We start from the raw sequence: 17,952 nt of genomic DNA, 5'->3' as shown, positions 1-17,952 counted from the left end.
AGATTAAACACTGGTGTGAATGCCAGAAGTTATGTTTGAAGGAAAACAGGCACCACTCATCACCAGGCCAACACCATCCCTACAGTGAAGCATGGTGGTGGCAGAATCATGCTGTGGGAATGTTTTTCAGCGGCAGGAACTGGGAGACTAGTCAGGATAGAGGGAAAGATGAATGCAGCAATGTACAGACACATCCTGGATGAAAGCCTGCTCCAGAGCGCTCTTGACCTCAGACTGGGGCAACGGTTCATCTTTCAGTAGGACAATTACCCTAAGCACACAGATAAGATAACAAAGGAGTGGCTCCAGGACAACTCTGTGACTGTCCTTGAGTGGTCCAGCCAGAGCCCAGACTTAAATCTGATTGAACATCTCTAGAGAGATCTGAAAATGGCTGTGCACCGACGCATCCCATCCAACCTGATGGAGCTTGAGAGGTGCTGCAAAGAGGAATGGGCGAAACTGCCCAAAGATAGGTGTACTAAGCTTGTGGCATCATATTCAAAAAGACTTGAGGCAGTAATAGCTGCCAAAGGTGCATCAACAAAGTATTGAGCAAAGGCTGTGAATACTTATGTACATGTGATTTTAGTTTTGTTTTTTATTAAATTTGCTAAAAAAACTTAACACGTTGTCATTATGGGGTATTGTGTGTAGAATTTTGACAAAAATGAATTTATTCCATTTTGGAATAAGGCTAGAACATAACAATGTGGAAAAAGTTTAGCACTGTGAATACTTTCCGGATACACTGTACCCAGCTACTATAGCAGTGAAATGTGCCAAGGCAGCCTCAAGTAAAATGAGCAAAAATTAAACCCCAAATTCTGGTCAATAAACAAGCAGATCAGCAGCTTATGTTTATCTGACTAATGATGGCAACACAAATTACTTTGTGAAATGAAAGTAACAGAACCCGTTGTGTGCTGAAACAAGGCCAGTACTTGTTCTTCTTACAAGGAAAACTTTCAAAATAACCTCTCTGGGGATCGGTCACATGTGTGGAATTGCAGCATTGGCTGACGTTATACTGAAAGAATAAGGGCTGGAGAAAAGAGATCAGGATTTTAGGCATCAGTGTCTTTCCATCGAACACAATGACCCAATCAGAGCATATTCCTCCACCATTTCTCACTTGTTAAAAAAAAAAAAAAAAGTCAGATGAATTAAAATAAATCAATATAAAATAAAGCCAAAACATCAAATTCAGGTGGATCAAGCTGGATGTCTCTGGCAGCCAGCACTCTGCAATGACAGCCTAAAGGGGCCTATCCATTACCTGATTTTGTGAACAATCCGACCATAACCAGGAGGCGGGTAATGGATAGCAGGAAGGACCAACGATGCGCGTGCACGCTGGGTCCTTGCCGTCCCCAACTATCTAGTTAACATGCCAGTCAACTTGATGGCGCTCGTCAGGTTCGAGATGTTCAGAGATAGGAGGTCAGGGTCCTTCACTGAATGACGTTTAGTGAACGCCGTTCAGTGTGGGTACTGCACCACGCTAGACGTTCAGCCTTTCAGGTCGCCTAGTGGATAGGCCACTTAAGGCTCCTTGGCACTGTGGCAAAGGTAACCATTTAGCGCGTACTTTATGTGCTATAGGCAGTGAGGGACGCAGTTTGAAAAATGATCGGGTCCTGCAGGAGGCGCTGTGATAACTAATATGAGGTTTGTGTGTGCTGCATCCAATACCAACCCTTCAGTGTCTCCCCATCCAATCACCACCAGAGGCCTTCCTAAGACAGCCCGTACTGTGCAATTGGCATGCAGGACCTGAGTAGAGGGGGAGCTGAATGCAATCTCCCTGGGCTCTGCGCACCTTCCCTGCTGGCCACCCTATGACTCTCCCTTCTGCAGCAGTAGTGCTGTTGCCCCTCCATCAGCCTGGGGCTGCCTGCCCCGAGCACAGTCCCAAATGCTTCCTGCCCTTACCCACCTTGTATTTATAAGCATTCTCAGTACTTCAAATATGAGTGTGAATTGCCATGTTGTATGTGTAGGGCATGTGGGTGGTCTGATGCTATGTGGGGTGGCACATGGGGAGCTCGAAAGCATAAAAATTGTGATTGGACCTAGAAACAGTAAAGTAGGACCCCTTTTTATTAAAGCAAGGTGTCCCTGGGACACACAGTTTTTAGCTCAGCTTGATCACTGAACCCTGTAAGTCCATCCCTATTATAGTACCAGCCCTGGCTGGTATAGCCTATTGCTAGTTAGTGGAAGTATTTTGAGGACTCCACACCGGTTGTCCTCCTGATTTTCCCACTAACAGCCTAGGCTTAAAGGCCTAGGGGTTAATCCTATTCCACGTGATAAGCTCGCCAGTGCAAATCATCGCGGCAGTTGCCGCACTTTACGGCAGCCCAGATTCTCAAACACTGTGCTTAAAAGTAAATCAAAGGAACCTCAGAGAATCACAATTCATACATTTTCCACTGAAATCCCCTTAAAGCAGGCCAAACTTATCTAAATAATGGTTTTATAGATATAGTAGAAAGTAGTAGAGACAAAAAAGTTATTCCCATTTCCTCTAACTTTTCATACATATCCTATTTCCTTTAACCCGGTTTACTATTAAGGATGTTGAAGGGTCATAAAAAGTAACGGATCATGTGAACAAATGACAAATCAGTCAGATACTTCAAAAAATGTGACCAGGCTTCCATGCTGATCACTAGGTGTACAGATACCCCCCATTTACATTATTCATAAATGCAGACAAATGAATTTTCATGGCAAATTGAAAATAAAAACAAGCATTAAGTATAAATTACATGTAAGGTAAATGTTCCTCTAAAAAGGGATTAAGGGCCTGATTCAGAGCTGGACGCTATTTGCGGTCGTTCGTCCAGAAAATAGGGGTGGCTATTCAAATGAATCGTTCGCTCTTTGCGGTCTGTTCACGCCTCTATGTCTGAACGAGCGAACAAAACTTGGTCTTTTTTTTTTTTTTAAATACGCCCCCTGGCCGCTCGCATCCTACGTCATGTCCGCTGTTTATTAGATTAATCGAGTACATCGACCAGCGTATGAACTGCTCGCTATTCTTGTGGGTGGTTTTTGCTACCACAATCTTGCGAGCAGTTCTGGCTATAAAATAACCCAGTGACGTGGTCAATGACGCTGCTGTATTAATTATGCACACCCTTAAAACGCCCGTTTTGACCTTTAAGCACGCCTGCGTTCTGATCTCCACTCCCCATTTTCAAGCACCTTCCCCTGTTACCACCCCCACATACGCCTCATTCTGTCACTCAAAATAGCAGGCATTCGCTATTTAGCGAACAAACGATTTTCAGCCGCACTGACTGGTTCGTGCATGCGTATTACGATCCGTACGCATGCGCAGTTGGGCAAACATCGCTCGGAGCGGCCGCTTACGAGCGGCTCTGAATCAGGCCCCAAGAGCATAAAAGTTTGGCATTATAACAATTGTACAGTTATATTACTGGACAGTCTTCAATAGATTTAAGCTTTATTCAGTGAGCAAAACACTGATTATAAAGAGGATCTTTAACTCGCATGGTAAATTCAATTTCATGCACATTCACAGGTGTCAGACAAGCAGATAGCAGCTACAACTGTGGAATAGTAGAGCAGTACCTCCCCTACATGGAACCGATCTAGAACATATGTAAACATTTGGTGTATACAAGCAAGATCATAGACCATTAATAGATTTAAAAAAAAGTGAAGTCTTTTCAAAATCTAATTGCAGTTGTCAATATTAGATTTCATATTATATAGTGATGGCAGGTGGACCACAGTTAGGGTAGTGGATTGGTCTGCAGTACAGCCATCTATAACTAGCACTTTAACTAGTAAATGCCACTCTTACAAATTTTGATTAGTAGTGTTTCAAAGGTCTACTAAAATCTCCATTCAGCTGCTGGACGCAGGGCGTAGGATGGTCATTGCTGTTGCCAAACTCTGTTCCTCCTTTGGTGATAGCATATGTCACCACACAGCAAACAAACATCCTGGCTCTGTGTCAAGCAATGAGCATGATGCCAATTTAAAATAATCTAGAACAGCCACTCCAAGCTGGCAAACAACCACAGGAGTGTCCATGCAGCATAAAGGAGATTCAGATGAGAAATGGTGAAGGATGGTCATGTATACCAACCGCTGACTATATTGGCATTTGTATAGTGACCAACCACCATCTATCCTCGTTGCAACAAAATCTGTAGCTGCACAATAATGCCTGTCCAAGGCAGCTCATCATGCTTCCCAGTAACCCCACTCAATCCCCACCGGCTACAGCTTATCTACAGCTTTATGTGTCAAATGTAGCTCTATGGCCAGACGGTCATGCTGCACTCAAAAGCATAATTGCAGTAGGCTGATTTTTGCTCATATCTCCATAGGCTGGGAGCAAACATCTGCAGAGACCCCAGAAAGCCTCCTGGATCAGTTCCGATTGCAGTCTGCAGGAAATTTCATACTTGCCTACTTTTGAAAAAGCATTTCAGGGAGATTGTGATAGCAGCACCTATGAGCGCGGCGGTAAAGTGGGTGTGTACCGATACATCTGAGAGGAGTGTCATAATCGATTTACACCCAAATGTAAATGAGCCCCAAAGCAGTTAGTAAGATCTACTTGTGTTTTCTGAGAAGTATCAGTGTGTTTTCATCAACATGTAACAATAGGGATCATTGTGCCTTATAACCAATGCAGGGCAATTATACCAATGGTCCCATTTGAATGTATATAGCTCGGTTTTTTCTTTTATATAAAACAGTGTCATAATGGGGGTAAGGTGAAATGAGGGCGATTGGTAGACTCTTCAGGGAGACTGCTGTTATTTCAGGGAGTCTCCATGACAATGAGGGAGAGTTGGCAAGTATGGGTAATTTACATCTGGCCCCAAGACTAATTGGACAGGGCCATCTTGAACTTCTGTTTCAGGTCATTGTGTTTCAATAAATCAATGTACAGAGTTACATAATATGCAAGCACTATATAAAGCATAATAGTGGCAAATACTAACACAGAGTCCTTGCAAACTTGTAGTTCTATGGCAGCAGTTATATGCCTATATATGGTGCAGAGTCATTTTGTAGAATGAACAAATGTTCGTACGAGTTTTCAGATTGTGAACAGATTGACTGTTTGAATAATGGTGGAAGTACCCATCTTGTGGTCTGAACCACAAAGAAAAGCGTTTGAACAGAAGGAAAAATTATTCTGAATAAAAATCTTTATTGTTAGATTGGTTTGAAAGCAAATATATTACAACTTTTTTTCTTTGTAAAATACAGTACCAACTTCACATACAGTTGCACCTTATATAAAAACTCAACCCCTTTTTTTTTTTTTCAAAATGACAAGTAAATATCTGAAAGAAAAAAAACCCCACGAAAAACATACACAAGCTCTTTAAATCTAATCTCATTTGTACTGTAACTTAATGTGTATTAAAATGAAATGCTCAACTAGAAGTTACACTACTCGTTCATCTCATACTTTGCAATGTTTCTGTTGCCAAAAAAATTCCAAGTGTAGAAGACTCTGATTAAGTGTCATACATTCATCAGCAGCAAACCAGGAATGCACAAGTTTTCAGTCTGACTTTATATATTGCATAGTGTTGATGTCTCCTATTATTTCAGTGCAAAATGTACAATTAAAATGCAGAACAAAATGTGCCAGTTTAGTCTGATTATGCAGTAATCAACTATACACAATAAAGGCAGCCATTTTGTGGGTCGTACCCACACATGTGGAAAGCAGTCTTAAATTGCCTGGTTGCATTCTCAGGAATAGGACTTCAGCCTACAAAATGGCCACTTCCATTGTATGTAGTCGGCAGGTACATTTTAAACCAGTTCCTAACTCTATAGTAAGTATAAGAAAGAGGAACACATTGCACTTTAGATCCCATGATGGATTCAAGGTTGGAATTAGCCAACCAAAACAGAAGGCTCCAGATGTACCAGGACTTTGGTCATTTTTCCAGTTAATTTCTTCCTTTCCCAATAAGAGAGGAATTAAAAATACATTGCACCTGAAAAACTAGTGTGAGAGCTTTTTAAATGAGCAGCACCTACAGGCTTAAGGGAAACTTTGATATAAAAAGTATAAGATATTAAAAGAAAAAAAAAAAAAATATAGAAAGGTTTATGCAGTTCTTAGCTGTGCAAAACAAAAATGTACATAACCTGCAGAACCACCTACCCGCATGCCGTCAATAGCCTGTAGTGTCATAGATAATCTGGCTGAAATCAAGATTTAAAAAAGTCTTACAATACAAAATAAGAACAGTGTACACAGACTTAAATATCTATGAACTGACATGGAATGTTTTACATTAATACAGTGAACTTTACAATAGAATTTCAGAAAATAATATCTTGAATTTTTTTAAATCTCAGGCAGCTGATGAGGACTTCAAATTTAATAAACTGCATAGTAATCTCTAGCAAAGATGCAAAAAGTCAACACCACTCGCTGACAAACTCCTCTCAGATTTTTTACGAGAGTTTTTGTTCAACACATGCCTGGAGTGCACATTAATTGTCAGATGCTGAGTGCTGGTCAACAGACTACCAGAGGAAGCAGTACAAGTCCATTTAAATGCCCATACACCTCCTGTCAAGAGCACAAATTGGACAGCTGCCCGGCCATCCATTCAGTCCTCTCAACACGAAAGAAAGTGGAGGTGTCCGATATCTTGAACTTCAAACGTCTGCTGCTCCACGAGTGGCTTAGAACACGAAGACACCAGGGAAGGAGCATTCTCACAAGGGTCGGCGACTCTAGACCCTGAACCCCTGCACTTATTAGTGGCTTACAGGGTAGTTACATTACTGGGCAAAGATGTGCTTGAAAATAAACTTTTTGAACTTTGTTAGGACCAAGCAACGTACTACAGAAGACTTAAGCATACAAGCAGTAACTCACCAGGTAGTATTTGCCTAAATTACAGCAAATAGAGACTTACAATTGGCAGTATGAAGGCAGATTTAGTTGGTAGTTTAACAATACAAAGTGCCATATACAGTATGCTTGTTACTCTCTCAAGTTGTACAGCATGCACCTCAAAACATGACAAAAGAGTCTACTTGTTCCTGGGAAAACTCTGGGAATAAAAAGGTCTCTTCAACTAGATTGAAGAGAAAACACTTAAAAAATTTTTTTTTTTTTTTTTTGACATTTGTGCAATATTAAATATTCTTTACTTAAAAATAAAAAATGGGGACAGTTTTAAAAAGAGCAATTTTACACTAAATACAGCAAAGGATCACTTTTTCCAGGATATCTAACAGATTAAGGCTCAGCCATAGACCGCATAAAACAAACTCTTGAAGAAACTATTAATCGGAATCCTCTTCCTCATAATAACGATTTCTCTTGATTTGGTCTTCCACACTGAGTTCTTCCAGGTCTTCTCCCTCCCAGTAACCAATATCTTGAGACTTGCGGTTCTGAACTGGAGAATGGTCCTCTTTCGTCGTCATCACTAGATCTTCCGTGCTCGAGTGTTTAGAATGGGTGGAAACTTCAGGGAAGAGTTGCTGTTCGGAAGCCTCTATCTCAGAAGAGTCCCCATTTTCAAAGAAGCTTTGATCATCGATTTTATTAGATGCATCTTCCTTGGCTTCAGTTTTTCTGAGCGATTTGTCTGCAAGATCTGGTGTGGGCAGTACCTCTTTAGTCACTGGTTTTTCTTCAGGCTCTCCTTCCAAATCATCCCAAAGTTTTAAGGAATCAAGTTTTTTCAATACAGGCGACGACATAGACAAGCTTTCTGGCTGTTTTTGAGTTTTGGCGACAACTGGTTTTGCCACACTTAGCGTGAATGGACGGCTGCGCTCTTTAAGAGAGGATGTTCTCCTCAGCTTCTTCAGTTCAGAGTATTCTTCACTTTCTGTTTTCACAAGGTCTTCGCTTGGTGGCCATTTTGGCTTGAACACTTTAACGTTCTCTTCCACAGAGGCTCCAGAACCAGAGGATTCAGCTGGAGGTGGCCAAGCAATTCTCAGCTTTTTAGTCTCAACCTGTTTTTCGTGTTCATGTGCAATGCTACTAGTTTTGGCTTCCATGGTTGCTGCCAGGACACCAACCTTAGCAATTGGTGCTTCTTCTACGACAGGACTCCCGGGATCTTCAGTGACGTTATTCTGTTGGACTATGTTCTCTTGGTTTTCATCTGAGTCTCTCTTACTCTCCCACAGTTCTTTGTGGGGTTTGTGCCCAAAGCCTTCGTCGTAGTTCCCTTTCGACTTGAAAAGCTGGTTAAAGTGAGGCTTGCAATAGGCATTCCCATGCAATGAGGCATAGTTGCCTAGACTGATAAAAGATCAAAAAATACAATATAATTTTACTGCAACAAAAAAGTCCCATATTAGTATTATAAATGGACCAAAAGCATGCATATGGTTAGCAAGACTTGCCTGTCAATTAATGAGGATTCAAAACTACTATTGGATGTGTTTTATAATTTCAGTTAAATTCCATGAAGCATGCATTAGAATGGAACATACCTGAGCTTGGTGGAGCAGTGAGTACAGCGGAAGCAGCTGTTGTGATACACTTGCTGATTAGCAAAAAGGCGTTCCATTGGGTAAACAGTCTTCTGACATGCAAAGCAGATCTCTCTCGCCGGTAGCTGGAACTTCTATTTAGGACACAATAAATAGCCATGTCTTTAGTTATAAATTCATGCCTTACTGAGACAGCAGGTTTCATTTCACATACAGGGAAATAAAAAGTGGATATTTAAAGCAAATGGAAGAATGAACGTAAAGAACAGTAACACCAAGACATTAGAGGTGCACCAACTACACTCCAGGAAAGGGGTGGTGTACGTCAAAATTACATAAGATAGATCTAACATATAAACACATACACACTATTAAACCCCCAAAATGGAGAAAAAGAAAATTGTCTGTCTAAAGTGTACAGATGTGTCGTTGCTCATCTAGCCTTAATACACCATGCAGCCAGATATGCCTGGCGTGAGTGAGCCGCCAGGTCCTGTGCAAATCTGCGCTATCACTGGGCGTCTTTTTGCCAAAAATGTGTGGATGATTAATTTGATAATATGCGACACTTGTTTACCTGTGAGCAACTCAGTCTATAAACGGAACCTGGCATGGAGAAAAAAAAAAAAAAAAAAAGCACTGCCCGTTGCATTGTAGCACTTTGCATGCTGATTGAGTGACTCAGTTGCACACAGATACAAGTGTCACATATCAAATCAATCAACAGTCTCCTGGTACATCCTAGCCGCATCGCGATAGATGCATTTCTGGGAGGGAAAAAAAAAAAAAAAGACGCCTGGCGCTAACAGAGCCACACAGGACCAGGCGCGACGAGAGGGGCTGAATGGCTGGTCTGGAGCAAAGACGAGTGAGGAATCAGCTGTACCTTGCACAGGGAAAAGTGCAATAGAAATGTAACCGCTTATGCCGAAATTAGTTGCACCATACAAAGACAGAAGGTACTCATGCACTGTGAGGTTTGAATTCTCCCAACTAGATCAGGTCATGTGCTACAAGGGTCACCTGCATTACTAAAAGACCTCCTTGGAAAGTAGCATGCAGTGAACAAAGCCATCTCATATGACATCTGAATTAATTATGGACTAGGCCAAATTGTACTGAATGAGTGAATGGAATGATGCAGCATGTAAAAGACACGTACAGAGGGTTGTACGCGCTGCCTGTACTGCAGTTCGGAGGAAGAGAAGGCCTTATGGTGGAGGCTGTGGAGGCCAGACTACAGGGGGAGAGGAGAACAGGAGCGAATAGAAGGAATCAGGAGACAGAAGCTGGAAGAGAGAAATGAAAAAGCAGTCAAACAGTTTGACTACATAAAAATAATTCTGATCCAGACCACATACATACACTCAAAGGAATGCTTGTTTTGGAACTAGATATTCATATTAAACACTTAAAACTGCATGTTAATTGCAATTATCTAGTACGGATCTTTAGCTACCCACACATGGCTATACTTGTCAGTTTGGTGACCTATTGTACAGCCCTATACTAATCACAATCTGATTTGAGAAAACAGGACAGAAAAAAAAAAGTTATGTCAGCAAAATGCTCCCACATTTCACTTCTAAACCAATTATTATTCTGGCTGTTACAATACAATCAGATTGGAACTCTGCAATATAATCAGCAAGCAATTACATACATGTGACCACCCATATTACACAGATCTGTTCTGAAAACAAGTGACCCAACAGAGTCAGAAATACAAAGTAAAGTGGAGACCTCGCCCACCGGCCTTTTACCCACACCACTGGGCTGTAGAATTTGGTCACCAAAAAAGGTGGTTAATTGAGATAGTGATCCAGCATTTTAGCCATCAGACTGGACAGCCATACCGTAACATGAGGCCAGGGTCATTGAGCAACTTTAAAATCACAATACAATTGGAGTGGAATATAATTGGATATGGCCACACACTGTAACAAATTGTCAATTTACGTGAGGTAATCAGAACTGTGCCATGTGTGGACAAGATTTAGGGTGTGCAGAACGGTTTCAATGTTATTACTTTGGATTGTTGCAATCCAGTCGCACCTGTGCAATTTGGAAGTCAATGCTGTTCAAAACATAATCAAGCGACCATGATTTAACCCAATCAGATTAAGCTCTGCCAAAAATTACATTTTAAATCTTAAAAATATTTTTACTTTGATATACACTTTTACCCACTAATGTGAGGGAACATAATTATAAAAAACAAATGATGGAACTGCAAGTAATTGCTTGCAATTCTTACCCTTACAAAAAAACTAGGTATTTTCCAGACTACTGCTAGCCACTAATAGCAAAGAAACTAAACGCACAAAGGATAGACTTCAGGTCTGTGGGGACACAAGCTTTTAGGATGCCTATTATAGGAATGCTAGCATTTGCAGCACAGCACATCGTGTATCCAAGCTTATTTAGGAATTAGGAGCTACTCACCTTTGCGATTTTGGGAGGAGAGGACTCCAGGTGGTTTAGTGCTCTTGTTTGGGAGCTATAACCATGAGAACTGCCGGGTCTCTGGGTCTCTTCTTCTAGTTTGCCTGTTGATTCAAAGAGACACTAATGTTATTAAGTACCCCCCCATTTTCGTGAAGATCTAAATGTAATTAAATTCTGGCAAACCTGAAGAGTACCCAGGACATTTGAGCATTTTAGAGTTTCATATCACTATATATCTTACGTCATATACTTAAAGCCAGCAGCACCTTTATAGATGTTTCAACATTTCACACGTCCTGAGCACAATGACTGGACATGGTGAACGCAACACAAGATAGATACAACAGGGTATAGGAGATCACAAGTAAACGCCTTACTACACAGGCTCTGGTTTAATTAGATTTTTGACAACAGTCATGCATACATCTACATATTGTAACTAAACTGCCATCAGCGTCACTAGAGCAATATCAGGCAAAACATCTGCTGTAAAAATTTACCATTACTGTCCGTTATGCTCCTGGGGGTAATAGGACTGTTTTCTCCGAGAGATCTCTGCAAGAGATGGAGAACAAAAAGGATTACTGAAGTGCATTTATCAAATTATATCACCCCCACCCACCCCCACATCCTGCTGTATTCAATTACCTTTTCACCATCAAAAGAGGAACTAGATAGCACAGGACTAGGAGGGACATTCTCCTTTTGTTCTGACTTTTGGTTTATCGCATCATTCCAAACCACTTTCGTATCATTCTGCTGAAGTTTTAAAGAAAAAGAAAAATTAGTTCAGATATTTGGTTGTGTACAAAACATTCAGGGGACTCTATGCCCCTTGAAAATGCCAAGCTATCACTTGGGACCATAACACTGCACAGAAGGGTTTATAAATTCTTTATGGAGGCACAGAGGGTGCCATGAGGAATATACAAGATCTATAATTTTGTAACTCATTGGTAGAACACCTAAGGGTAAAATAACTGGGGCACAGAAATAAACAACATCAGCGTCCCTGGGACCAAGGGAACGTATAGGTTGATCAATGAAGCTCCAATATAGCCTGCCGAGGGCTCGGTATGCGGTTCAAATCCAGACATGGGTGAAAATCCCGACTGCACCAAGGTAAGTATAAACTAACCTAACTCCAACCCTCCCTCCCCCAGTGCCTAACCCTAATCCCCGCTGCCTAAACCCAAGTCTCCCGGGGGGGGGGGGGGGGTTGCCTAACCCTAAGTCCCCCCAGGAGCTGTCCGCACCTGGCTTACCTTCGTTCGGTGAGCTGGGGGTCGGGCTCCTGGTGTAGGTATAATGACAGGCGTCGGGATTTTAATGCCTGTCGGGAAGCCAGTGGTCGGGATTCCGTCTGTCGGCTTCCCACTGCGGCTACTGAGTATGCAGGGGACGGTTTCACAGAAGTGAGACAAGGCTTTCAGTTTGTTCCGCATTCAGAGGTCTACACTATTACTCCATTCCCTTTTCCATATCACGTATATGCACTACGCTTTCATTTCAGATGCAGCCCCCAAGGTGTACAATATAGTTACAGGCATTTCTACCATATACAACAAAACATCTATATAACGCACCAAAAGGCTGTACTGGAACTGCAGATGTTACAGCTATAGGCAGGAGCAGACCAATATTTCCATGTAGAAGTAGACAGACCAGTTTTGCTGCCTCGCAAGTCATGACAATGGGGAGAGTTCGGGAGGCAGAACATACACAGGAAACCACTTTGCTCTTTATGTACTCATCACTAATCAGTGACTGATCAGAAGAGGTCTGCACATAGCCCCTTACAAGAACTACGGACTAATGTCCTATTGTTGCAGATTCTTTCCTATTTACGTGGCATGTTGACAAATTAAGTGCAAACAGAAACAAACAATCCAGTAAACACTAGCAGTACACTTACTTCCTACACAGTGAGACATGCGAGAAGTGAAAGGGTTATATAATGCTATAATTAGGATGCCTGGAATAGCAGAGCTAAAGGCTGCTTCCTGCTGATAAACTCATTTCCCAGCATAATATTTTAATATTCCTCTAAATAAAAAGCACAGAATGTATCCATGTACAGTGCAGTCATGGAAAGAGTCATCAGTAAATCCCTGCAGCGCGACACAGGAAGAGGATATTGCACTACACTGGCCGAACATTGGATTCTCTTACAATCAGCTGCTGTGGAACTAAAACTCCCAGCATGTCCTTATAACTAAAGACTGGAATAAGCTGGGAAATGTTTTGCAACAGCCAGATGTTGCTCATCCCACATGAATTGTGGGAATATTCCTGAAGTAAGACTACTGAATGATACACCAGGCATTGAGTCACTCTAAAAGGCAGCTTGGACCTGTCACATTGGGACATACATTTTAAAACACAACCAAAGCTACCCACACATTACACACTGCATATGTATGCTGAAAATACATCACTAACATTTTAGATTAACCAGTTTTCTTATCTTAAATACCACGTATAATAAACTACAAATATTACATTACTACAGTAGAGAGCACTTGCTAGATAGAAATCTGAGAGAGCCAGGACACCAGGGGTGAATGGTTCCCCCATTCCAGGAATAGTTTCAGCCTTTCCTTTACCAGGTAGTGTCAGGTTTCTTCCTTGAACAGAACAGTTTTAATTTTCACCAAGTAAAAGCATCAGTTCGCAGATTAAGTTGTACTTTGACATAGATAGATAGAGATATATATATATAGAGATATAGATAGAGATATATATATATATATATATATATATATATATATATATATATATAGATAGATATATAGATAGATATATACACACACACACAGGTGTCACTTTCCAGCATAACCCAGTAAAAAAAAAGTCAAGTATATCTAAGCTATTCATAACAATCTCAATACGGCACTAAAGGGCATTTGGGTCACATCAACTGGGCTAAAATGTACACACACAGGTAGTTCCTGATGAAACAGGAGTCAATAACAAACTAGACATTCCACTCTGCTCATCATACATTAGGAGGCGGTGAATTTTGGTTTCAAAAACTGAAGAAAAATTATTTTATAAAAAAAAAAAAAAAACAGAAAGTACAAAAAAAAAAAAAAAAAATTGGATCTGATCTCCCAATGTCTCCAGGAAAGTTCCAACAAGCCCTCGCCGATAGCGTAATGTTCCAGAGACAGTCTTCAGTAAAGCACGGGCAGAAGAGCCCACATAATAAACAGCTGGGCATGCACCAGTCTATAAGGCAGTGCATGCCGTGTAAACACTGACTTTCCCATGACCTGCACAAGCTAACAGATGCAATGCACAGTGCTACTTTTTGCAGAGGATTGCAGACAGGCAAGTACTGAAATAGTTTATCACATTTTGTGCAAAAAGTAGAACGCTGAGTTTATCTCAGTGTCATAAATTGAAAATATATTGCAGGCCCCATTCGAGGCTATGGGGATGCAGTGCTATATGAAATTACAGGAAACGCATGAGAAATGAATGGTCTCTGGGGTAAACAGGTTATTAAATTGTTCAAAGCACTGATAACATCTTTCCACAGTAAGCTACAGGAAGAGGTTATCACTGCTTATTAAACAGAGCCTCTTACAACCATCACCACTTAGAAACAAAAAGTATATTCTATAGCCAGACATACCGTGGGAGAGACCGGCTTTGACGGCTTGCTCAGGGCAGCTTGGTACTTGGCCATTCTGTCCTTCAGAGAGGTGGTCTCTAAGACATGAGTGATCTCCAGGCTTTTTTGATTGGTGAGCTTACTGGGACTGCTGTCAGAACTGATCGATGGACCTGAAAGACCGAACACAAGATGATCAGAAAACCCACTACAGAGGACATTATGGGTCACACAAATGCATGTGCACTTACTGTAATGGGCAACAAGGAAATTAGGTGTGCATGTCACCTATGGATTTACCTATAATATGCAAGACTGCATGGCCATAATTGTCTTAGTATTTCAAAGTCATAATCAAGGTACAAATGATATGCCAGCCATCTGTTCAGTTCAACACAAGCAGACAGAACTCTTGTGCTTCTCCTTACTATATGTTCATCTACTTCTTTGCTGCTTATGTGGGTGTTATGGCCACCTATGTATCAATGTATATTATCCATGTCCTTGTCCTTCATTGTATTGTATTTTACTGCAAGTCATTTTTTGGATATGTACCTTGTAAGGCGCTGCGGAACACTTGTGGCGCCATATAAATAAACGATAATAATAATAATAATAATAATAATAATAATAGGCTCAAAAAGTGTAAAGGTGCGTACACACTGGGCGATAAAGTGGACGACTGAACGATATCGTTATCGTTCAGTCGTCCACTTTATCGTACATTTTTAAGCCCAAAAAGATGAACGATGACCACGACGCGCGTTCCCGCGGGTCGTTCGTCATCATCGTTCATCGGGCTGACATGCAGGCCAACCTGACGATCTCGTCAGGTTGCTGCATGTTAGGGAATGGGGGAGAGAGCCCGGCGCTGAACGATATCGTTAATGATATCGTTCAGCGGCTGTGCTCAATGTCATGAACGACATTGAGCACAGCCTGCCGGGGACACACTACACGATATCGCTCAGGGAGCATATTGTGTAGTGTGTATGCACCTTAAGACCTCTCCCATTAGACTACTTTACCAAGAATAAGGTGGAATATACTCTATAGAGAAGATAATTAAAAGATGATAATTTAGAACAAAAGCAAATTTGCTGTGGTGAAACAAAATCTAATACAAAGATCACATATACAAGAGGTTCCCAAACTCTGTCCACATGTCACCCCAACAGTCCAGGTCTTAAGGATATTCATGCTTGGGGATGCAGCTAAAATACAGAGGGCGGGGATTCCGGCGGTCAGAATCCCAGCGCCGGCATCCTGAACACACTAAGGAGGGAGGGTTATGTTTAGGGTGCAGACAGGGGGAGCTTAGGGCTAGGCATTGGGGAGGAATAGGATACCCACCGACAAAGTGTTGGTATTCGAACCCTGTCGGAATGACAGAATTGGGATTCTGACTGCCGGGCTCTCCAAAGCAGACATCCCATACCTATCCCCATACTTGGGCACAGGTGACTTAAGTACTTTAGTCAGTCAATCTGATTTAACCATAACTTTGACAGTTAGGAGCCTTGAAGACAAAGTTTGGGAGCCACCGATTTATACCAAACCAGCTAGCCAATTCTTTAACCTCCAACTATTAAGCACGCCTATACCATACACATTTAGTGCCACAGGCTCATTAACATGTCCACTAAAGACATCTGTTGCACAAACATACATAGTAACTAAAATAGAGAAGCCAAAGAGTCCACTTTAGGGCATACATTTTTTTTCCTGGAGACATAAAAGTTAATATTTACCCAAAGCACAGCACATTTACTGCCATTGATACCACTACAGACAGCATTTAAGTAAAGGATGTGTTTCTGTAGCATCAATAGTTCCCCCATAGTTTGGGGTAGACTTGTGATCCAAATGGAAAAAATAAAAAAAAATATAAGGGATTCAAATGATTATCTGCCTAGAAGGTTCAGATTTCATAATACTCTCCTCTTCTAAACTTTACACACCCATATGAAATAACATAACCCACATAATTAAACTTCTATGCACCAATCAGTCCTCTAATAAATATTTCTTACACCCGTTTATGTGGGCCAAGTGGGTGTTACATAGATTGAATGATGGAATACAATTGTTGCAGGCCTAAAAAAAAAAAAAAAAAAAAATTCCCTTTTGACTGTCAAGTTGTCAAGTGTACATGTTAGAGGGATGGCTGTAAATTACAGAAATGTATGCAGTTTCTATGATGGCACAAGGAAGTCCATTACAGTTCCATTATTTGTATTCTCTGCCCCATAACCCCTTTATCTCTTTCCAGAACACTCATGGCCACATACCCACGTAGGATGAGATGATCATGAAACAAATAGCTTTGAGGCAGTCTAATGGAAATTTAGCATATTTGGAAGACAATGTTGCAGCAGCTAGTACCACGTATCTGGGGGTCAATTTAAATTGTGTGGACAGTTGGGTAGGGGGCATTTTTCAACTCGCCCTTATATACAGTGCATCAGGGAAGTATTCACAAAGCTTCACTTTTGGCACATTTTGTTATGTTACAGCCTTATTCCTAAATGGAATAAGTTAATTTTTGTCCTCAAAATTACACACACACACACTAAAAAGTTTGAGATTTTTGCAAATTTTATTAAAAAAAACAAAAAATAAAAAATAAAACTAAGAAATTACATGTACATAAGTATTCACAACCTTTGCTCAATACTTTGTTGATCCACCTTTGGCAGCAATTAAAGCCTCAAGTCTTTTTGAATATAATGCCACAAGCTTGGCACACCTATCTTTGGGCAGTTTTACCCATTCCTCTTTGCAGCACCTCTCAAGCTCCACCAGGTTAGATGGGAAGCATTGGTGCACAGCCATTTCAGATCTCTCCAGAGATGTTCAATCGGATTAAAGTCTGGGCCACTCAAGGACAGTCACAGAGTTGTCCTGAAGCCACTCCTTTGATATCTTGGCTGTGTGCTTAGGGTCGTTGCCCTGCTGAAAGATTAACAGTCGCCCCAGTCTGAGGTCAAGAGCACTCTGGAGCAGGTTTTCATCCAGGATGTCTCTGTACATTGCTGCATTCATCTTTCCCTCTATCCTGACTAGTCTCCCAGTTCCTGCCGCTGAAAAACATGCCCACAGCATGATACTGCCACCACCATGCTTCACTGTAGGGATGGTATTAGCCTGGTGATGAGCGGTGCCTGGTTTGCTCCAAACATAATGCCTGGCATTCACACCAAAGAGTTCAGTTTTTGTCTCATCAGACCAGAGAGTCCTTCGGGTGCATTCTGGCAAACTCCAGGTGGGCTGCCATGTGCTTCTTACTAAGGAGTGGCTTCAGTCTGGTCACTCCACCATACAGGCCTGATTGGTGGATTGCTGCAAAGATTGTTGTCCTTCTGGAAGGTTCTCCCCTCTCCACAGAGGAA

General features: G+C 41.4%; 1 protein-coding gene across 3 annotated transcripts in view; it reads right to left on the bottom strand.

Moving 5' to 3' along the window:
• Positions 1–5,189: 5,189 nt before the first annotated feature.
• The window catches only part of LIMA1 (LIM domain and actin binding 1), a 39,130-nt gene continuing 26,367 nt past the window's right edge, over positions 5,190–17,952 (bottom strand). For 2 of the 3 annotated variants that reach the window (XM_088469126.1, XM_088469128.1), the window contains 6 exons: positions 14,582–14,733; positions 11,590–11,700; positions 11,442–11,496; positions 10,939–11,042; positions 8,494–8,627; positions 5,190–8,299 (listed from right to left, as the gene is read on the bottom strand). In XM_088469126.1, the coding sequence (XP_088325252.1) occupies positions 7,324–8,299; positions 8,494–8,627; positions 10,939–11,042; positions 11,442–11,496; positions 11,590–11,700; positions 14,582–14,733 (1,532 nt within the window). In that variant the 3' untranslated portion in view covers positions 5,190–7,323. The remainder of the gene's footprint in view (positions 8,300–8,493; positions 8,628–10,938; positions 11,043–11,441; positions 11,497–11,589; positions 11,701–14,581; positions 14,734–17,952) is intronic. The other variant, XM_088469127.1, reaches the window with a different exon arrangement.

This window comes from Taudactylus pleione, unplaced genomic scaffold, assembly GCF_031769625.1.
Source record: "Taudactylus pleione unplaced genomic scaffold, aTauple2 ptg000089l, whole genome shotgun sequence".
NCBI classification, from domain to species: Eukaryota; Metazoa; Chordata; class Amphibia; order Anura; family Myobatrachidae; genus Taudactylus; species Taudactylus pleione.
Note: the sequence above shows the minus strand (reverse complement) of the source record. Positions and strands in the feature narration are given on the sequence as shown.